Genomic DNA, 23,997 nt, shown 5'->3' on the forward strand with positions numbered 1-23,997 from the left:
ATGAAGTGGAACTGATTGACATAATTTGTTTAACTTTTTTAAAGCTTTTGACAATATTTCTTCCCAGAGGCTCTTGAATGAAATATAATTTTAGGGAAGCCCTAACTAATAAAATTAATTTATTTTAAAAAGCACGATAAATGTCCAAGAAACATCTTGGCACAGAGAATGGCCAATGTATTGGTCAGAAAATTGGAAAGCACAAATTAAAAAAATCACCCTCACTATGAAAATTTAATTTGAGAAGGGATAGGGATATGGAAAAGAAATGCATGTAATGTGACAATCATGTGTGTTGCAGGAGAAAGATGAAAACAAAGACCCAAGAAAGATTAAAATGAAGACTCTGCAAGCTTTCTTTTATTAGAATTTCACAACTTTCCTTCTGGCTGTTTGTTTGAACTAAGTGCTTTACAGAATGCCTGAAACTCCAATACTTGGGGTCTAATACCACAGTTAGTATTAATACATGGTTAAAGTATAAATAATTTATTGCAAAAGCAAGCTAAGCAACCTATATTGAGTATTCATATAACATTATCTATAAAAACTGCTATAACTGACTTTTCCTTCAATATATGCAGAAAATTAGTGCTTTTGATATTCTAAACCAGAATCCACCCGTTTACATTTACTGAACAGTAATTATTTTATAATTGGGGGTTTTATCTGTATTAAAATAGTCTTGGCTACTGCTCTCCATCAGGGCAGCTCCGTCACCACTGCTCTGGTTTCCTGTTGGGTGAGACACGGTGCTGCTCCTCACACTGAGGCTGTTTGTTTGCTCTCAATGTGACCTGGTAAAAGAAGCATCTGTGAAGCTGCCACCTTTCCATTTGTTGCCTTGTGCTAGGATGGGTGGTTCTGGCTGTTTCAACCCTTGATTGCTTTGCCAGAATAAGTTCAATCTTGCAGCTACATAGTGGCATTAATTTCTGCTGGGACTCCAGCAAAACATGGGCAACAAATTACAAAATTAAGTGCATTTAAAGTGTTTGTCTTTGTAATATAAACCAGCTAAAAGTACATAGAAGGCCTGCCTCTGTCAGCCTTCCCCAGTGTTGTAGTAATGACTGGGACTCAAACAGTGACTAGAAATAGCAGCTATTTAGAAAATTTAGCAACCATATGTTGTTTTTAATTTACCTTAAGATAACGAATGTGTGATTTATGTTTGCCTTTATTATTAAAATTTTATTACTGATAAAAATATTACTAAAACCATTCGTGTGATCCAGAGTGAAGGGCATTGGCTCTGGACCATGGCACTTACAGACCTTGGAAAACAGGAACTTAGTCTTTTGTGTTAGTTATCCTAGATAAAAATAGCATATTCAGCAAATGTAAGAAGTTCTAAAAGCAATTTGTAGGGATAGAACAAGTTTATTATTAAGATTTTTGATGTTTAGTTTTGATTATTTGGATATCTTTAGGCCTTCATTTATGAAGGCTTAAAGATATCTTCCACTGCACATTTTTTTTTTGTTTAGAATTCTAATTTAAAAGAACACATTAAAGAAATTGAAGGCTTGTTTACTTTTGCAGTGAAACTACTTAAAGTGGAAAAAACGACAGTGTGAATACATCCCATTTTTTTGCATATGAAAGGGATTGGGGGGATTTTATGTACCTACTCTCCCACGTAGTTTAAGCTGTAGGGAGATAGAAAACTAAATATTTTGAATGTTCCTTTCTCTTTCTCTAACGTTTTTGCTTTAATTTTGAATAAAATTACTTGGATAATTTGACAGTAAAAATATGTTTTAACAAAAAAAATTTGAATGGGTTCCCACCGAAAATCTTTTAATCAGTAATCACTAATACAATTACAATTATCTCCTTTTGCATATCCTAAATCTTATTAGCTCTTGTAACTCTTAGAGAGTATTATATCAAAGGTAAATTATTTTTTTCACTCTAAGGGTCATCATCCTCTCCAATAGGCATGATAAATGTTAAGGAGGAAGTATCAATACTCATTCCATCTAAAAGTGGACTTGTGATAATTTATAGAACCAACAACAAGATTTACAGAGTTTTCAAGACAGTTCAGATATGCTAGTTTTTAAAATTAGTTTTCTGAAACTGTAATTCAAACAATGACTATGTTTTATACAGCCATTATTGCTACCAAGGAAACAAAATTTCCTATAGTTTGCACGATAGTGTTCTAGTTCCCAGAAGCTTTTGGAAGTCAGTGTCCAAACTTCCAGAGAACTGTCATCTCCTATTTGATTCTATTAGTTTTGAGAGTAGTCTCTGCTAAAATAAGAAGAAAAATAATTTGGAGGCAGATCCTAATTATTTGTAAAGCTTACTCTCTATTGAAATTATGCCACGGGACATGGGGAACTGACTAAATACAAATACTTCATAAAACAAAGGATTTTGCAGACCCTTCTACACTGCTCAGAATAGCCCCCATTTCTTTGAGAGCCCTTCAGTGGATCTGAGGAGGTCGCTGGCCTCCTCCTCCCTGCAGTGTGGGAATCAGGATTCTGCAGAGAGCCCATTAGCTGCTGGCTCTGCAAGTACTTGCTGTTGCATACCAGCTAATTTAGCTCAACACTCTTCTGCCTCGTGTAATGAGACCCTTGGTACTTCCCTGTATGTAATTTCCAGTAGGTTCCCTGCACACCCTCCTCTCAGGGCAGCACAGCTCCTGTACACACAGAAATAGTCACTGGAGAAGGCTGAGACACTCTCTACGTGCTTGTTCTCATCCATACTCCAGTGAAGGAGCTCTCACAAGCTTCTATTCCTGCTTAAGAATTTTTTATTTGTCCTTTTTCATCCTCAAGCCAAATCATGTACTCAAAAAAGGTTAGCTTTAGGCCTTGTTTCATATGGCAAATATCAGTTATCTTCTAGTCAATCTTTTTCCAAGGCACTTTTTTAAACCAATTGGCAAAGGTCCCCATGCTTGTGTAATTCATGGGGGAAAAGGGAATCTTGCAGTTTTGTTTGAAATTTTCTCAATGTAAAATGATCAACTTTAACCCTGAAGAATAATTAATATTTACAAGGTATGTTATCAGATTGGGGTTATAACAAACGGTTGTGCAGCCTTAACAAAAAGCTATGAAATAAATTCTTTCAAAAGTTCCCACCAACATAAGTGGTTGTTAAGCTCAGGGTTTCAGCAGAGGCATCTTTCCAAGAAACACTGACATGATTTCTGTTGCCAAGTGCTGACCTAACCTATGAGAGAATACCCAATTTTTTTTAACTTATTCCCTATTACACTTACCCTACTAAATTTACTGATTTTTCTGAGTGATCTCCTGGCTGTAGATGAAGGATGGAATGAATAGTCCTTAAAACCAAGCTCATTTCAGAAATTCACACGGCTCCTGACCCTCTTTTAAAGATCAAGAGATACGAGGGAACATAAAATGCATAAATGAAGAAAACCCTCTGTTCACAGTACTGGAAGTGAGCTCATTTGTGTCTTGCACCCCATGAACAGGGTCAGAGATGAAAGCTGAAGTACCCACAAAACCTGTAATGGCCATTACAGCAAACTGAGGCAACATAGAGCCTGACAGAGAGCAGAGAGAATGTTCTTGCAAAAGAAACAGAAATTACCTGCCTTGGGGTGATGTGAATCTGTATTATGTAGAATCTATATGGTGAAATTCTTGCAGTAAGGTGCAGACACAAAGAGGATTGCTGGATATTTTTTTCCAATGTCTGAGGGACCAATACATTTAATAAGGAGCCTGACTAAGAGCTGTATTGCCCACATTCTAGGTTCCCTTTTAGTAAGGACTCTGCATTTACAGAGAAGTCTGTTCTTTTCAGCAAAGCAGACCCAAAAAAGCCTAGAAGGCAGGACATAGCAGGAAACTAGGAAAGCATATTTTTTAAAATTGCCTAATTGGCATCTTGCAGTGGTAAGAGAGGGAGATGACCTTGGCATTGGAAAAACTATAGTTTTACCAAAATACAATGGATGCTATAATACAAGAAAAGATGAGACCTGGCATGATATACAGAGCAAAGAATTTTGAAGTACTGGTATTGAAAACATGAATGTGGAGCTTCAATTTGACATTCTGATTAAAGACAGGAGGAAAAATCCGGTGGAGTACATAATGAAGAAATGTTAAGATTTGCCTAAAAACAATGTAGCTTTAGCAATTTTTTTTTAGCAAAACTGATCAAGGGGTAGCATATTTATGAACAATCCTAGATAAAAATAACTGATTGTAGCAAGTTACAGTGAAAAGATGTTACGTTTTGTGCATTAATTCTTCATTTCTTTTACTGTGACTGGTTTGACTGACTGTTGGCACAAAAAGAGATGAACAGTTGAGAACGGGGACAACAGTTCTTCCTTCACAGAAAATGACAATAATTATGACTTCAGAGTTATAGTCATGTCTTGTGAGGCTTCTTTTCCTGATGTACTATTTAAGTAGATTAGTGAATTGCAGAGTGCGATATGGTGACGACAAAGTAAACACAGAGTTGTATGCACTGGCCATTAATGAAACAAACTGCAGTACTATGTAAGATGGAAAGATACATTCCAGTGTTAACCCTGGAAGTAAGAAAGATGATATCTGAGCTGAAGGATACAGAAGCAAATATAGTTATAGCAAAAACAAACCACACAGGATTCACAAGAGAGTCTCTGCCAAGGATTTTAGGTTATGTCTACATGGTAAAAAGTGATGCTGTGCAAAGATGCTTGTGCTAACACTAAATGATGTACCACAGTTAATAGAAACACAAAATAGCCATGTTAGTTGTTTTCTGATGTGTAACTATCAGTGAATGTAAGGAGCAAGGATATATTACTTCAGTGAAATGCAAGTTGATACAATAGTGGTGTTTTCCTAATTAGGAAGCACTTCATACAGCTCTTCAAAGCACTGCTCGATAGATATTCTTTAACTGCATTAGAAAAAATAAAAATTCCTCCAAACAGCTATCAGAAATGCTCAAAAGGAAATTTTGCAATGGGGAAAATGCCCTAGGGGAAGGCTGTAGTTCTCACTTCAGTGCTGTCTAGTGCAGTGTGTACCCTGAGTCACACAATGGATGAGTAACTTTGCAGCCTTCTCAGTTCTCCACTAACACTGTAGCTGCAGCTAACCCTGATAAGGCTAAATAAGACTCCAGATTACAGGAGTAAGCCCATAATATTAAGAGCATCAGACTTTCTGCTGACACTTAAATGGCTTCCATCATTACAATACCTGAGCATTCACAAATCTGAATGCATGTATCTTTATGACGCACTAAAAAATAAGAACATTTTAGGTCTCCCCTCTCTTTCAGGGTACATCTACAGGAAAGAAGGAACAGGAGCAAATGCTCAAATAATCCCAGAATTGTACTAGATTGGATTACTAGAGGCCAGTTCACTCAGTCTCATTTTGCCCTTTGAATCAAAGCTGAGAATACTATGGCAGAAAAAACATTCAGCTGCCACTTGCATAAGGAAATAGAAACAGCTAACAACAGCTAATGACAGCAACTTAGATGCTATAAGCAATGATAGATTCAGAAAAAAAGGATGTTAAACACTGGGACTGTAGAGCACAAGCTATCAGATGTAGTTACATTTTTATAGGACTGTGAGTATAAGAGCTGAAAGACTGTCTTGATTCTACTGAAGTAGCAACTTTCATGAGCGAATATGCAAATTTTCTCCACCAAATGGCAACAGAGTGGTTTTGCCATAAAATCATTAAGTCACCGATGATGAATTTTTCACCGGTGGAAAGATCCACTGGTGGCAATTAGAGCTGGAAATCACTAATGGAACTTTGGGTAAGAAATTGGTTTTTTATTGTTTACAGCAAAGCAGGGCTGAAATGAAGCTTTGGTTTTTCAGTTGGATGTTCACAAAATCAGCTGTGGTTCAGGATAGGAAAATTTGCTTATGCATGATAAATATTCCTGATTCAATACAAAAGGTCTTCTCAGAGAAGAGATATTTTTTCCAATCTAGTTTCTTAATATATCACATCTAAATAAGAAAAATTAATCTTCTTTAAGCATCACTTTAACTACAAGAACGAAATTAGAAGCTGCTATTCACCCAAAGGACACAGCTTAATTACCTTAAGATGAACTGTTTAAAATAACTTGCAGAATATTTAGGACATGTTATTTTAAACATCTCCTACAGTTCATTCCTCTGCATGATAACTTGGCTTAATTACTTATCTCAGTTTTAGTTTCAGATCTGTAAAAAAACGGTCTGTTAATTTTAAACATGTATCAGCTTTCACAGTGCCAGAAATGGATAAAATCTGGGATAGTATGGCTGTCAAAGCCAACATTCCCTCTCTCTTTCTGGAGTTCCTAAATCAGCTTGGCCCATGCACTCATCACTGCCTAATTCTATAGCCAGACTGGTAAAAGTTTGTTTCTTTTTCTTTCCAAAGTCATCTGCTTCATTCAAGTCACTGGGTGTACAGAAGGCAGGGCAGGTTTCAAAAAGCTGGTTGCTGTTTAAATTATCATACTTCCAAAGTTAGACGAGAACATAGTATTCCACTGATACTATTCACCTCAGCAAAGAATTTCTACCCTCAAGGTTTCTCTGCATGCTTCTATGTACACAGATGGCAAGTTTCCATCCTTGGTCATTCTCTGGCAGACATTGGTATGTCTGATATACTTGTTGACATAAAGCATAAAATGGGAGACTGAAAATATTTTGAAACTTGCAAGTGTTTATGGTGCACATGCTTCTATATATGCACAAATTACTCATCTATCATTCCCATATAAAATGTGCATATATTTACAAACAGTTTGTTTACACTCATTTCTAGATAAAATTCATCTATGGACCTTCTTTGTATGTTCTTCAAAATCTGACAAAACAGTAACACATAAATAGGGTTGAGATGCAGTGTAAAACCTAGCAGTGATTAGAACATGGGAAACTTGATCTCTAGTTCAGCAGTTTCACAGGAAACAGCTCCAGGTTCTTGCTCTTAGCACAATTTTTCTGCAGAAGGGCTGTCAAATATAGGAGAGACACAGAAAACCTTAATTTTCAGTGACTTTCTGTGACTGCAAAGCTCTGGTTACTTGTTTTAGGCTTCAACTTACCTTTCACTGCTTTGAATCACCAAAAAATGAATATGTGATAGTCCTTATTTTCCATCCCACCTCTAATTTTCCCTCTACATAAATTTTAAAATTATTATATAACCATATACATTCATGGAACTAGATAAAGATTTACCATACAGTGCAACAGAGGGAGACTCCTGAATCTCAAACAAAACCTCTGGTCTCAAGGTTCCCACAAACAGCTGCCTACATTTCTTGTTTGATTTGAAAAGGTTCTAAAACATTGAAGGTTTGCTCCAGACTGTCTGGGCTCCTCTTTGTACGTCCACTTGGTCATGCCCAAGAAGCCAGAAGTACTCTGAAGATCCTATGTAGTAGTCAGGTTAAAAACACATTGAAAATGTTCCTTAAAGACTGTGCTTATGGCTGCTGGATTTTTAAAACTAGTGAGAGGCTTCTGAAAATATTTTGTTGGCATTGGGCCAATTAATAGGAAATCTCAGTTCAGTATCCTCTAGAAAACAAAGCAGGTTCAAATCCCCATCTGTGACCTGTGAGGAGAAAGGCCATGCTCACATACCAATGAGGCTGCATTTGAGGGAAACCATTCCTGCCAAGTCTGTATCACTTTGCAGCCGAGGACGCAAGATCCAGGCATCAGATGGCACATAAATGAGATTCTGAGCCTGCAGCAGGGAGGTGAGAGCACACGGGGGAGGTGGTGGCTAACAGTCCCTATTCCTAGCAGCACTTCAGGGAAGGAGGAGTGGGATTTTTAAAATTCTCTTTTTAACAATTGTTTAATGCAAAAACTGAACGGATGCACGCAAATATTGGCACCGAGAAAACAAAGGCATCTACTCGTCCTGGGCTCTGCCAAACCAGATGCATGTTCCTCCACTGAGGAGAAGATTCTCTGAGCTGGATTCTGGTCTGAGAGACATGCCTGGCAGAGGCTGCCATTAGGACCTGGAAAGCAGGGTGAGAGTTCCTATGAAGCCTTTCAGAAGAGTTTGCAATCAGTGAGATTTGAATAGACCTTGGGAGCTGCTTAAAGCGCTGCAGGATCCACATTTCTCTAGGGATAGGCTTAAAATTAAATGAAGAATGAGTAAGTGCAAGTCTTTTGGAATCAGCATTCAGAAGCAAACAAATCAAAAGCCCAAACCAGCATCTCAAGTTGGGCAGCTGTATGATAACAGAGAAACTTTAGAAATAAACTATATCTTCAGCAGCATTTTGATAAGTCACAGCCTTTAGATAAAGTTCATGCCAGTGTGCAAGTTCTATAGTAAAACTCTTTTTTTAACCAAAACAAGAGAAACAATTTATATAACACAGTTCCATGGGGAAATGGGGAATTTTTCTGTGACAGTTGACAGCCATTAGGCTTGTTTGATGCTTATGAGGGCAGACAGCTACTTCCCTCACCCGCAACTGTTTAACTTCTAAATTTGTGCTCAGAATCCATTTCCAGCTTCAGCTACTTTTTCTGGGTTCTCTTTACTTCTCTGACTAATCTGAATGTCATTTCAATGTTTTCATAAGCATGGTAAATTCCCTAAAAGGACAAATGGAACAATGAAGATATCAGAGAAATCCACATTTCCTGGATGCCATGGGATGCTGTTTTGTTCTGGCTGTTTAAATAAGGGCCAAAGTCTTCTTTAATGTTTAGTATTTTTGTCTCACTACAGCCAGTCTTTTATTTTTTCCCCTTAAATGCACACAGACTTACTAATGTATCAAGGTTGACATTGCAGCTCTAAGATTATGTAGATTCACTGTCAATAAGGCAGACTGGACCGAATCCTGCCTCCAGTCAGAGAAACTTCTCCTGCTACAACAATGAGCTCTGTAAACTGTTTTCTGTCTAGACCAAGAGATATGTTCTACAAAGAACAGCTAAGCACTCTGAGAGCAGATTTAATAACTGTTAGCCAAAAAATTTTTGCAACCCAGTGATCTCCTCTCCAAGAACAATACCATTATCTATAATGGATTGCAGTCCACATAAATTGGAGATTTGGAAATCTGTGTCCAGAGCTGAAGTTCTCTGATGAACATTAGAGTACTTGAGGTCACCTATGTACCTAAATGCTCTCCCTCTTTACAACTTAATCAAACTAATATCTCTGCACCACCACCAGGTAATTTGTGTGCAGTTTTCTAGGCAAACAATACATAATGTTTTAACATTTGTTAAAGTTCCTGAAACAGTAAACGGCAGCATATGCATCTATTTACATACTCCCTGTCCAATATTGTGTTGTTATAGTCTTGGTAACTTCTGAATTTAAATTTGAGTTAAGTCAGGTTCTGATTTGTTAGATTACTGACAGATTGTTAAAATGAATTTTAAACACAGACTGTGTGTTCATGAAAATATCACATATTTACTTCTGTTAATTATAATGAACTTTACATATCATTATTCCAAAGAGGGAGTTTTTCAGAAAGGACAGAGTTGTATTTCCCTATTTCTTAGAAGTATTGTAGGTGGGAGCTTCACCTCTTTCCTTAAAAGCAGAAATCAGGATCAGACTGTGAGAGCAGGTACACCAGGCACAGACTGAGAACATAAGGCATACAGAGCACCAAGCAAGTACAACCTGGGTACTGTAGCAAATTATTACAGATCATGTGAAAAAAAAAAAAATGAAGGGGAACACTTACACTGAAGGAATCTAACCAGTAAGAGCTGAAATGAAGAATGTGGCTCTCAATTCTATTAACTAAAGTATGTTAAAAGCAGTATGAAATAACTGTTGGAGCATGAAAATGAATCTTCTTTGGGAATTTAGATTTTTATTTCTTGCTCATAAAGTGTCTAACAGTAGATTATAATTATATATATATAATGCCTGCTTATTAATAATATTTAGTGATATTTCAGTGAATTTTTCTTTTCTTTTTTGGTCTGTTATTGATGAAGAACAACATATTTATTAAGGAGATGTATAAAATATGAGCTGTGATTCTAAAATTATAACACTCCGTAAGACAAATGGTCCTGCTTCTCTCCCCTGAGTAGAATCATGATGCTGGCTAGAAGTGTCTGAGATTTACAGCTTTAAATAGCAGTGATAAGGTGCAGGTAGGGATTTAAGAAAAATGTAAATCTTTTTATTTCCTTCTAGTCAGTGTTGACCTTGTCTGACCTTGCCTCAAGGATTCACTCCTCTGGGAATCAGGCTACTGTAATTCTATTTTATGCTGTTTTAGTTCTTACACTGCTCTTATCTGCATAGTATTTCAGTGTCTTCCCAGTTTCAGCATTATTAGCAGCAGGATGAATGCTATTTTCTTTCTTTCTTCCTCCTTCTCTAGGGAAATAGCATGAATAAGTGCAGTATTTTCTGTATATGCTGTTTCCTTTGTGCTGTAGTAATTTAATCTTTAGATTCCATGCTGTCACTTCCATACCCATCATAAACATCTGCTTTCTTCAAAAAGAAAAGAGGATATCTAAGGTGAGCACTGCAATTTAAATTATCATCAGGACTCAAGAAACAGAGTTAAAAAGTAGATGAAACCTCCATAAGAACAAAATCTTCTGTTTTACAGGTCCCATCACAGAAATGCAATTCCATCCAGATGCCCCACATGCTTTATGCACAAAGGCACATATTTCCTGAAGAGCTAGAAATACATTCCATAAGAGCACTTGTAAAGGCTATAGGAGCATCACTATAAAATACACACTTCCTCAACAATAAAAAAAAACTTGCAAGAATCTTAGTTCTCTCATCCTTGAAAACCAAGTTAATCAAAATGCTTAACCTAGAGCACATACTCTCTGGAGAAGCTAATGTAATAATTTTCTGGAATTTTCATCTTGAAATTCAGAAAGATGCTGAAGTATAATTAAGGCTATTAATATTAATTGATGACTTTGCAATTAAGGATGCTTTAACCTGTCATGAGTCTGACCAGCACAGAGGATTAGTCACATTTGCTGTGAGGATCACATACCAATGTGAACTACTTAAGGTATCAAAGGAAAAGAAACAGGCCATCTGCTCTCCCACACCACATGTGGTACCAAGTTCTGTGTGTTATTACAACCAGACACAGTCTGTAACTTAGAACATGCCAACAATTCAACTGTTGTCAACTGCTCAATGAATTATTTGTCTTCATTAATCACTTAAGTAGGCATGCTATTAACTTAAAACTGAATTAGACTCGTCTAGCCTGTCTTAAAGCAAAAGCTACAAGAAACCAAGTACAGCCACAACAATTAAGGTTTCGGAGACATACACTAAAGGACTTACTGTGATAATCAGCCCTTTTTCCTGGAAATATTTAACCAGTGGGATTGCATTCTGCTTGAAATTCATTAGTCTTCTTTGAGTGGCTTTCAGGTTATCATCAGGCCTCCCTTGCTGCTCCGCACGCTTCAGTAACCTTTCTTTCAGCCTTTGACTGGAACATGCCAGAAACACCACCAAATCTGGGGTACAGATCTGTAGAAAGAGTAATTCAAGAAGTCTGATTAAGTTGATTATTCAGCACTACAGGACTCAGAAATTCCATTATTGTCTGAGGCTCAGATATGTCACATTTGCGTAAGTTGGAACTTGATGTAGTCATTAATTTTCTGTTGTTTATTTTTTATGGAAAGTTTATAGGTTTAAGGAGGGGCTTGTTGATCTTATGTGGAGGTTAGTCAACTTGTTTCACCTGACATGTAAGGAAAAAGTTTAATGAAAACATTTTACTTCACAGCAAAAACCTTCTCTAGGCTATGTTCATCATTTGCATTACCAGAAGTCGCCCCTACCTAAATTTTTCTTGAAAGAGCAAAATATAGATGTCTCATACTCTGCAGGAAAATGGATACATGGTTTCCATCTGGAAACTCTTTAAGTGAGGTGGTATTTAAAATCCAGCAGCCACTGTGAAGCTAACTGATGGTAAGGACCAGGTGAAAACAGACCTGTTCCAAGAGCCACAGTTTCTTATAACACTTTATCTATTTCTCTAAATCTCTCTAAAGCTTCAGTGCACTTTTTAAGAGGTTGGGTGAGACAGCCAGAAGGGTTTTAATTTCCCCTATCCTTTTCAGTCTGTGTGGTGAGCACTGGTATGTGTCACACCCATCCCTGCACTGTGATTCAGGAAGTAAAGCCTTGTAGCAATGAAATAAAGAAAAATTTTTGAACTCTCGCTCTTTCCTGGTTAAATCTTATTTATAAGACACTATCAAACATTTAAAGAAGAGATATCTCTGGTACTTGATGTGGGGAAAGCAGTGACAGACCCACTTTCTTAGGGATACAGCTGAATGTTCACAGGCAATCTTTGGAGTCACTGCTACTTAGTACCTATGGTGAAAAAACAGAAACCTCTACTGATCCTTAGAAATCTCCACACATCTGTTAAATACTTCCAAGGATGGTGACTCAATCATTTCCCTGTTCCAATGCTTGACAATCCTTTGCATAAAGCAATTTTTCCTAATATTCAATCTAAGCCTCCCCTGGTGCAACCTGAGACTGTTTCCTCTTACCCGAAAGTTACTCAGATATCTGAATTTGCAGAATTTTTACAATGTGGCTATAAATGTATATAAACTTAATTCATAAATCTGATTTTTTTCTTTTCTCCTTCTGGTTGCTGCAAAGACATCTACCTCTCCCTAAAGTTTTCACTAGCTTAGTGCTGTCTTTTAAAACATATTAGAATTCTCTGTAAGCAGCATTTAAGATGAAAACAAACAGTTCAAGTTTTTATCTGATTACAGATTAGAAAGGATTTATTTTTTCTCACATACAAGCACAAAGTCATTTCTGCTGTTTTCACTTACCCGAACAAAAAAGTTCATACTTTAACTAAAAAACCAGTGGCTTCCTACTCTACAAATGACATAATCTAGTTACAATGCAAACAATTTTGGATGCTCAAGACTGTTAAACAGACATTTTTCTCATTATGTTTTCTATCTGCAGAATAATTTTGTCTTTGTTCAGCTTGATGCAATGCAAATTTGAAAGTCAAATTTGAGCTGTACACCAGTATCATGAAAACATCTACATGTATTCTAACTACTATGGTGTAAATAGTTGTTATATTGTTATTGAGGGCCAGAAAAAAACAATTCATATTCTGAATAGTCTCTCTGTCTAGGTGTCTCTACCCAAGGATGTTAAATTGCATCAATACAACCATATTTCTAGCCTGAACAGTCGAAAGTTCCTATGTGGACAATCTGGAAAATTAATAACTAAGTTTAAAAAACAAAATCCCTTCTAAGCTGTGTTTCTGTCACTTGAGAGACTACAACATGAAGTATGGTCTGGCCTTTTTTACTGTCAGGCTGAGTACAAAAAGGTTCTTAGGAAGTCAAAAGAAACCAATGCAACTTCTCCAGCCTGAGGTGGTGGTCATTAGCCTTTACAAATGAGGCTGCTGACAGAGTAGCATATGGATATGCAGAAGCTGAAGGTGGTGACAAAGCAGAGCCATATTCAAACAGTAAAGGACAGTCTGAAAATCAGCACTAGCAAGAAAGATGGTGGCCTCTTTATCATTACAGAAAATTGAAAAGGATTTAAATGAAAATCAAATTATTTTTTACACACATTGTAGATGATTGGAGACATGAGCACACAAACTACAAAGATAATAGTTCTGGTAATTATTTATGAGTATCTGTTAGATTTTGAAACAATTAACCTTATAACCTGTTTTTTTAAAATAATTTCCAGTGGGAAAGAAGCTCTATCCTACTTTTATCACATGTACCTCAACATCAACAAAACCAGAGTAACTTTCCCTTCCCTTTTCAGACTATCGTAAACAGAGTTAGTCTGTTCATGGAATGAATTAATTATGAAAGTTAATTTTACTACCACAGAATAGCTTTAAGGCACATAATTATTCACATGAAACACTATGAAAGTTTCTGTGTAAGACTTTCACGCAATATGGACATTATTAAAAGTAGCTTGGTTAAATTAAGGTTGTTTCACTAGTAATAGAAAAATAATGAGGAATTTAGAAATTCAAAAAGCATACAGTACTAAAAAACCCCAAATTATGACACAGATAGGTTTCAAAAGAAAATACTACATATTTCAAAGCCTGTTAGTCATGGAACACTGTCTGATGAAAGGGAATGGCTGATGTACCTTGCAGCAGACTGAGCACAGAGACATCTCAAGTCCCTGTGTGGATATCCAGCTGATTGAAGCTTCCTAACATACATTACACAGGGATTCACAAATTACAACTGGCAATCAGGGATCTACTAAAGTGGAGGACAAAAGGAGTTTATACAAGTGAGTAGTTTTATTCAGTACTTCCATTTCTGTGTATCCTAATAATAGTTGCAGGAAGATGGTAAGAAATCTTCAGATGTTCCAAGCCTTGGCTGGCCTCACTTTCAATGCTCAGCACTTCAGGACAGCAACCACTCAGGCTGTGAAGTGACACCAGACCTCCCCAAATGCAGGGCTGGAGCTTTTGTGCTCCACAAGACTTCACATACAGCATCAAATCTTACAGAGAGTACCTAAGATAAAGAGACCACTCATGAAATTATCAGCCCTGAAGGGTCTCCTTCTGTCTCACACAAACATGAGACAAACATTACCACAATCAATCTCAATTCTCTAAAGAAACTTCCCACAGGAAGGGAAGGATCCGAGTGCCACCATGGCTCCATCGGGTGTGCAAGTTCTCGTCTGCTTTTAGTTCCCACAAACTGCGCTGGCTGCAGAAGTCACTTACTGTTTAAGAAAACAGGAAAACACACCCTGGGCACAGTGGGCTTAATTTCTTTCTTTTTTTTTTTCTAATTGTACGATGAGGATAATAACAAGGTATGACTTGGACAATTCATTAATTAGGTTTAATTATCTCCTTTTGCTTTTGAAAATGGAAAGTTCTCTACAGAATTTGAGTACTGTTGTTGTTCTCTATTCTTTTACAACAGCAATAATACAAAAGACACTATCACAGGTACTAATATTACCTTTTTTCTGACACTGTGGGTTTTTTAATCTGAAATACACTTCACTCACAGAAATAAAATGTCAATGAAAACAATGCTTTAAAATTTGCAGATCAAGAAACCTAGTTTCAAATGAAGTATTATCAAAAAGATTTTTTGGAGTGTAAAAAAAAGTAATTCAAGCATATTTGAGGTAGGAAGTCAAAACAGAATCTGATTACAGATGTCTCTATGAATTCAACTTTTACCTGCAGAATATGCATCTTTATCATCAGGAAGTAGTTGAAGACCATGTAAGAAACACAAGGTGCACAAAAGGGTAACATTTGTCCTCTATGCACAGGCATACAGACCTAATAGCACTTAATATTATTATTTCTCCTACATGCATTTACAACATTCAGGATACACCCTTGAAATGCTATTGATATTTCACTCCTGTTTTCATGAACCACTTTGCTCAACTGTATCTGCCTGCAAGACATGCTTATAAATACTTCTAGCTGCAATGTAACAGAGTAGAGTGAATATCTGGACATCTGGGATTACTTCTCTGGAAACATATCTATTCTTCTATGTAAATATGAGTATAAATTGCTTTTTTTTCTAACAAAAGAGAAGGGGTTTTATGACTCACTTGAAAACAAACCCATTTTTCAAACTCACAACTGTTTTTGAGTGTTATGGCTAGGGAATAAGTTTTGTTCTGAGACTCAGCTCACAGAAAAGTTGTCCAGAACCAACACAGACAGAAGAGCCGGGTTCCTTCATGACGATTTCCCCCAGTATACACATCCTGTGCTCAAGGCAGAGGGTTTTATTCATGTCCAGCAATGCATGTGAGGTAGCACTGTGGGGCTCAGGGAAGGGAATTTGACTACTTACTAACTGGAACTCAGCTGAAGGGAGAATCTTTGCCTATGGGAACAGACAGGTTTCTGGTTATTCATTTTAAATGAGATGAAGAGCATATGGCATCAACTCAGAATAAAACTGGTGGGTACATCCTCTCATTTTTTAGAATCATATTTACTAGTAAGTAAATCCTACTCTCTGTGAGTCTGAATCTCCTTCCTAAACTGGAACCAGGAGTAAATTGAGAGTAATTCTATGCAAGTTGATGGTGTTATTGACATTAAGCAGTATAAGTGGAAAGATGCTCTCTTTTCTCTGGGGATATTTTCTACATCTCCTCTTGTTAGTGAGAATAGTGTGGTTGTTTGCTAGAAATTAGATGATTACACTCTCTCTCATTATTCCTTGTTAGGCAAAAGATGAAAATGCTCTGTTTCTTAATTCCTGGTATGTTCTACCAGATACTCCTGAGAAAACTGACAGCTCATGAACAATTGCCATTAATTTAACAGTGCATTTTATTCTTGTTGGTAAAGGTTACTAGCAAGCTGGTTTATGTCCTTTGTATGTGTGCTCTCCCTTGTAATTACTTATTTTCTTTTTATAGTTCCATCTTTGCTGAGTTATTAGACCGTTTGCATAGTTTTTTCCTTGGTTTAGAAATGCAAAATCATGAATCATGTTGTCAAATAATGAATCCTGCTGATAGAGTCTCTTTCTGGTAGCTTCTTTTGAACCATATTCATACTGCCCAGAAAATAAATTTCCAGCAAATTGCCTAGAGTATGTAAATTGGGCAGATTGGTGTCTTCGGGAACAAGTGATTCAGCTTTCCACCTGTGTCAGGCAGCTAACTAATAAAAAATCCCTATCTGTTAACACAAATGCTAGTGATACTAAGAAAGGACTCTGAAGCAGACCTCAGCTTCAGAACTGCTCAGCAGGCACCTCAGTCCACTCTGAACTCAGGTCCTGTCCTGAGGACCAGCAATGGATGAGCTCTCCTTTGTCCACTCTGACTAGCAGAGAAGAGTCCTTGCCCAGAAAATCTGGAAAACCAAGGCCTAGGGTTGCTTACCCAGCAGAAAACTGAACCACTGCTTGTCTTTCTCTGGAGAGTGCTCCAGCTTCCAGGGGGAGAAGAGGAGAATGGTAAGATCATTGCACAGGCCTCCTGGTCAGGTTTGGCTTAAAGAGAGCAATGTAAGATTCTCAGGGAAAAGACAGTGAACAAAGGGACCACAGCAAAGCTCCTCCTCCCACTCCTCACACAGATCTCTGGGTACATATTCAGTAGGGGATTGTACCTGGATCAGTGAAGTAGAGATCAGGGAGAAGGCAGATAGAAGTTTAGGGGGAGAAGGAATAAAGAAGACACATTTGCCACGATACAGAAAAAATATCTTTACCAGACCTATAGCAAAAAATAGGTCCTTTCCCCTTAAGAAGCTTCTCAACAAGGTTACATCCACATCCCTGGTTGCTCTGGAGGCCACACTCTTGGCCAGGAACAGCAGGATTTCTGTGAGAAGCTCTTTGCACAGCTGGAGCTTGGCAGTCAGACCCTCAGGCAGCTGCCACACTCACCTGTGTCAAACCTGGGCACTGCAGGCATCGCTTCTGCCTGGAGGTCTGAGTGTCCACCTTGGAGGAACAGGACTGCTCTCCTCAGCCTCTGAGAGTCCCCAGGCATTTCTCACCATCCTATATTGTGCCACAGTTAGTTCCACTTTATCATACTTATTCTCGTAATAATTTTCCTAAAGAACATACCTGAGACTTAAATTAACTCAGATTACAGCCAAGATGAGCAGTTATTCACTGAAGGCATATGCATTTATGAATATTCCTAAGAGCATTTTAAACAAAGAATTGGATAAAATTTATTGTCTCTGTTTATTATTTAAATTAAGATTTTACTCAAATATAGTCTTGTCACCTAGGCCATATAAGACAAAACATATTTTTTTTAATAATTTCTGCAAAAATAGTTTTCCTCTTTTTTCAAGCAATTGAATTACATTCATTTATGAACATTCATTGGTTCTAATACCTGTTCTACATTTATTTCACTATTAACAAAAATTACAGTGAGTATATTTTAAGCAAACTACATCTGTACTTACTCTATTGATACTAACAAAGAGGGAAGTTACATATGAATGACTGGACGTAGTGGAAAAAAACAAACCAAAGCAATAATTGAAATTAACTGTAAAATACAGTTAATTGTTTCTCCTGGGAAGGATAGAAACCATGTGAGAGATTACACAGAAAGTCAAATTTCTTGGAATTTTTTGACAAGCCTTTGGAGTTCAATACACCAGTCAGAGGCATTTTACTGCAGCATTGCAGGACAGAAGATATCTAACATGCTTCAGCATGCTGGGACTGCAGGTGACTCGCTGAATTTCAGGATGACAGGTTAATGGTAAATAAACCATTTTCTCCTTGGCATTTTCAAGTGTGTCCTTGAAACCTAAACACCTTTTTGCTATTTGCACTCAGCAGAGATCATGGATACCTATGAAATTTGTGGTTTAGGACAGCTTTATGCCTAGGCTCAAACTGAAAGTCTAAATACACCAGTATTAAATCTGCACTGCTATGCAGAAGAGTTCAAACTAAGAAAAATATAGAAATTATCATATATTTAAAAGGAATATATAAAATGGAAGTCCTGCTTGGTTTTAAGACATTAAAATTCATGTTTTCATTTTTCCCTACAACTGTGACTGCTTGGAACTTCATAGCTTTATTAAAAGTACCCCTATCAAAAGTATTGGCAGTATCGACTCTGCTCTTTGGAAATAAGAAATGAGAGGGTCAGGACTTGGCAACAATCCCAGACTTCCAATAAGAGGAATTTACTTATTAAACTCAAAGAGAAAAATACAGGGCTTACTTCAACTTGGTTAAAAAGTTCAAAGAAAACTGAGATAAATTCAAAGAATACTGCAGTGCTCATGGCTGAATTCTTCCAGGCTGCAGGAAGGCTGCAATGAGCAGCTGAGCATTCAGAAATGGAGCTGGTGTTAAGTGACCAGAATGGCCAATGTGCTGCTGGCTGGTAAGCACTGCTGAAACTCTGAAAACACCACTGATGCCATCTTAAAAACTTCTTTGCTGCTCAAAAAACATGGATGACAGGAGCAGTGTTATTAACAAAACTCAGTTGGAAAGAAGGGGAGAAAAGCTTAAATTCAAATATAAAATTCCTCTGATGTGTAAAGTGCTTTCTACTGCACTTTTTCCAGACTGACATTGCTGCATGGAAGCAGTGTTTTACTTCTGATTTCTAGATCTGAACAGAAAGAGAAATACTGTGTGTGCTGCAAATGATACATTGCTTTATTTTAGGCACTTTAGTCACTGAGATGCAACGTGTTTTAATACAATTCTGCCTAGCAACATGTTGAGAACTTACTGTCCACATGAGAGTCTGGCAACATAATAAGGAAGAAATCATCATCTTTTAGCTATACCTATGTATGGGAATGTTAGCATAAGTTGGTTTGCTTTGACTAGTTTACTAAAAATAACATTTTTTTCCCAGAGAAAAGTTCAGCTTCTGGATTAGTCAAAGGGATAAAAATGTGCTGGTAGTACCAAGAGCAATTGCAAGTGAAGTTTAACAAGCAGTTGTTTCATTATGCTTTTCTATAACAGAATGTTATGCAGGACAGGTACTGTAACTACAGCTCAGACATACATGTATCCATTTGATTTTTCCACAAGATGAAGAGATTATGAAAGCCCAATGTCAAGTTTTAGTAACAGCTCTGTGAGCCATAAGACTGAAGGAAGTAATTTAGCATAAATTATTTGTTACATTAAAGATGACTGCAAACACAGCAGAGTTAGATTTTACATGCACTTTCAAGAGATACCAGGCACCTCAGTTGTCCTTTTCCTTTTCTGCTACCCCCCCCAATTCACTTTTGGTATTACTACCTATATTCTTGGAGTTTGTGTTCGTGTAAACAATGGTAAAGAATTCATATGTGTCACATAAATTTTTCTCCTGTTTTCAGGTACATAAGCATTTGAGACATAATGGTCTCAAAGGGACCATATGTAGGAATAAGTATTTGCTGATGACAAAGCTAGTGATAGCAATAAGAATTAATTCTTTTTCAAAACTACTTATCAACAGATCTCAGTGTTCTACAGGGAATGTCTTTGTAAGAATGTGGCACAGGTACAATTTGCATTTTGTGGGATTTCACCATTTTCTTCAAAGGATGTTCCATTGCTTAGTAGATCTAATTAAAATTGTCTTACTAGTTAATCAAAACTTTCTTTGCTGAAATTTCTCACTTTGTCACTTTCGGCTAATGAGAACAATTCTTCTACACAGTGCTAGAAAGAAAGCTGTAACATTTCTCAGCTGTGGAAAACCCCCTACTATCTCTAATTGCAGACCTAGACAAATTATCACAACAGTTAATTACTGAATTCTCCACAACTCAATTGCACTTCCTATTGAGGAACCTCTGAGTGCCTGGAAAATGTTTGCATGCTTCATGTCAATTACCTGACATGCCATGGGTGACTGTGAGCCTGCAAAGGATGATCAGTACCATAACTGCTGATAGTCCCTCTTCCTTAACACAAAACCTTCCTACCAAGGTGTGTAGCATCAGGGCTTACTAAGCAGAGAATTTTAAAGAAACAAGTATATTTTATTTCTTTAAAATATAAATCCGAGATAAAGAACTGATTATATCTCACTGGAGATGTTGATATAGGATTGAATGTTGAAATATATATAGCTTTTGTACATTTATTTCCATGGCCTCACATATGCTCATATTACAGGTCAACTGCAAAGAAAGATGGAAATGAGGGAGTCTGAACAGACAGCCTATGGTCCTGTAAAAAGCCTGGAATTCCTTCTTTCCTGTACTTTTTTAGAACAGGTAAGATTGAAAGGTGTCCCTATATGAAGTGCTCCTGGACTTTTTGAAAGACTTAGTGGTTTATCTTTCAGGTAGAATCAGGCTTTGAGGAGTCTGATTTACAAATCCCAATTGACTGAGAAAGAAGGAACTCTCTGTGACTACAATCAAGTGTTATTTAACTGGTTTTCCTTTCCTTAATTTGTCTAGGATACTTAATTCCTCTCACTTCCTCCAGTTTCATATCCCCCATTCTTTCATCAAAAACAACATCAGCATAAAATTATGCCACCAAGAAATGCTCTTAACACTATCACACTGGACAAAAAAAAAAAAAAAAGACACAAGGAAATGATCATTAAGTCTACATTTCTGCTGTTTAACTTCTAAAATAGTCAATCTTTCCTTTTGTTAATTATAAGGAGATAGAGCTGGCAGTCACTGCTATTTCCTGTAATAACTATTTTGTCTGTTTCCTTTAATTTCCTCAATTCAGTTTTCTAAATTTTGCCCAGAATAATACCTTATAAAGCACATTAATGAAATGCCTCATTAGCTGCTTTGTTTTGTTACTTCTGCCTTGGTAATGCCACTAAGAATTCTAAGTACAGAAACAGCAGTAGACCAGCAATTGTGAAAGACTTTGAAACATTCTGCATGTAGGCACTCTAAGAATTTAGCTCTGAAACTGCAACCTCTTCTTGTGACCATAACTGTTATGTTAGCAGCACTTGATCAGAAAATGACATCAGCTGTTTGTTTTTCCACTGAATTAAAGTATTTTTAGATTAGTTTAAAATACACACGTGAAAACAATATGTCAATAGTACTCAGGAATACAGTTTTAGCTGACTAAACCTTGGAATTGTAGTTTAGAATAACCACAATAACCTTATTTTGTTTAAAAAAGCACGCTTTCTGGTTTACAAAAGCTTGCAGAGCATGGGTAGTTTTAGCCTTTTTTTAATTCATCTTTTCAATGCCCTGTAATAAACTCGACACTAAAAGCACTGTGCATGTGAAGACATGCATTGCTTTAAGTATGTTTCTCTAAATGGAGATTATGTTGAACAAATAGATATGGAAATATAATATTTTTCCACTTTCTAATTCATTAAGATACAGAAAATATTCACTGTTAGATTTCAGGTGTTTTTCTTCTTCATCTTGAGAGGACTTTCATTACAAGACAAAAGGCTTGGATTCTTCCTTGTATTATCACATTGTCTTTTTACAAAATAGTTTGTCTTCAGACAACAGAGCATAACATAACATAAATCTTTTGTCAACCTGTAATTATGTACTTGCAAAGATTTCAAGAGCAATGCTTTTTCTTGGAATCTGACTGATTATTTCAACAAACTTAACTGTTGTAGAGATGTGTAAGTTATTTTAAGAATAAAAACAATCTCTTACTTGGTCCTCAAAGGAGATTGCCTGGGCAACATCTCTGGGAAATCCATCAATCACTATCCCCTCTTCATCAGGGATCTGCATTAATCTCTGCTTTATCTCAGTGATGGTTGTTTCCTTTCACAGAGAAAATAAGTTAGTTATTTAAAATCATAAAGGAACTTTTCTTGATGGTGCACATTACTACAAGATGTATTAACCCTTGAAAGTAAATATGAACATAGGAAATGCTGTACCTGAGGAGCCAGTTCTCCAGTAGTAATTATTTTGGCAATTAGGCTCCATTTTCTATTGCTGCTGGTGCTGTGGATTTTCTTCCTTAACAATTCACCAACTGATATGTAGTTAAATCCATAACGTTCTGCTATTTTCAGACTCTGTGTCCCTTTACCACTTCCTGGGCCACCTAGTGTGAATCATAAGCAAAACATTAAATTAACCTTTCATCAGAAGTACCCAATCACAGGTGAAATCTTTTCTATTGGCATCAATTTACCAAGCATTATTAGAGTAAACCTCACAGTGGCATGACCTGTTACCAACCATATGTCTCATCTACTGGATCATAAACATAACAGTTTGTAAAATGAAATTTTCAGAAAGAATACAAATCCACTTGCAAAATAAAAATAAGTCCTCTTTGAGGTTGTCCTCCATTCCTGGAATGGAGTTTTTCTTGATCCACAGTAGAGAAGCAGACAAATGAACTATTCCCTTCTTAAGCTCTATGAATCCAGAGACAGAGTCAGATAGTCTGAAGTGCATTCATGTCAGAAAGAATCATACTTGGTTAAATAAGCCAATTAAATCAGTGAACTAGTCATTAAAAGAAACTAATAAAATCTGCTCCTAAATGTGTTTGCAAGAGTTTCTGAGGTTTTCTTATTTTAAAATTTAAAAAAAAAAATCATCTGAGATGTTTCCATAGTGATTTGGTATAAGGACTTTTATTGAACCATGCAATACCGGGTTTTGGTATTGATGCTTGAAGCATCTGACAGAGAAGAAATTAGGTTCAGCTTGCTAGACAACTTGAAGAATAAAGAGACCCTTCAATATATACAGCCCAGGCAGAAAGGGTATCAAAATCACTGAAAACAGCTACGTTACATAGCAGGGGAAGCTGCAGGGAAGGTGAGCTGGACAGCAGCAGCAAGAATGCATGTAAAACAATCAGAACATGTCTGAACTAAAAGGACATGTTATGATGTGATAAGCAGAAAATCTGGAATTCAATATTTAAAACTAATAAATTGTTTTTATAAAAATAAATATTTATGTGTAGAAAAATGTATCGTACTAAAAAGTATAACAAAGCAAATCAACACCAAATGTTTTGATAATAATACCAATCCTAAGTAGCTATAGTTTCGGGGATTCTTTGTGAGAGCACTGAATTTTATTTCAACAGAAAAAGAATCAAGATTTATAAAAATATAATTTTTTATTAATTTAAAAAATACAGCAATGCAATGAAAGTAAATCTGAATACACTGAGCTTCTTGTTAGTAATCATGTAACTCTTTTTATATTATCTATATTATTCCCATAAATAGCTTTTAAGCATTTTTATAACCAATAGAGTTCTGGCTGCAGGATAAGCTTTACAGCATCTGTACACATATGCTTAGGGTAGTGTCTGTAACCAGGCTCCAAGCTGCACCCCAATATCACTGTCACAGAGCTTTCATTGTCACCAGCAGTCACTTGGAGCCCTCTGTGCCCCAATGCTGTGATGCTGATGCTGCACCTGCCCTTTGGAACAAAGACCAGGAGCCATTTCAAGAGTGCACAGAGAATTGTGCCTGTTGTTATCATGTTCCC

The 23,997-nt window shown here is 36.7% G+C and overlaps 1 protein-coding gene across 2 annotated transcripts in view; it reads right to left on the minus strand.

Moving 5' to 3' along the window:
• Positions 1-23,997, minus strand: part of AK5 (adenylate kinase 5) — an 82,483-nt gene that overhangs the window by 51,269 nt on the left and 7,217 nt on the right. For both annotated transcript variants that reach the window (XM_071436480.1, XM_071436481.1), the window contains exons 4-6: positions 22,410-22,579; positions 22,177-22,290; positions 11,322-11,513 (exon numbers count right to left, since the gene is read on the minus strand). In XM_071436480.1, the coding sequence (XP_071292581.1) occupies positions 11,322-11,513; positions 22,177-22,290; positions 22,410-22,579 (476 nt within the window). The remainder of the gene's footprint in view (positions 1-11,321; positions 11,514-22,176; positions 22,291-22,409; positions 22,580-23,997) is intronic.

Source organism: Agelaius tricolor, unplaced genomic scaffold (genome assembly GCF_023055355.1).
Source record: "Agelaius tricolor isolate 1412-34295 unplaced genomic scaffold, bAgeTri1.0.p SCAF_11, whole genome shotgun sequence".
Taxonomy (NCBI): domain Eukaryota; kingdom Metazoa; phylum Chordata; class Aves; order Passeriformes; family Icteridae; genus Agelaius; species Agelaius tricolor.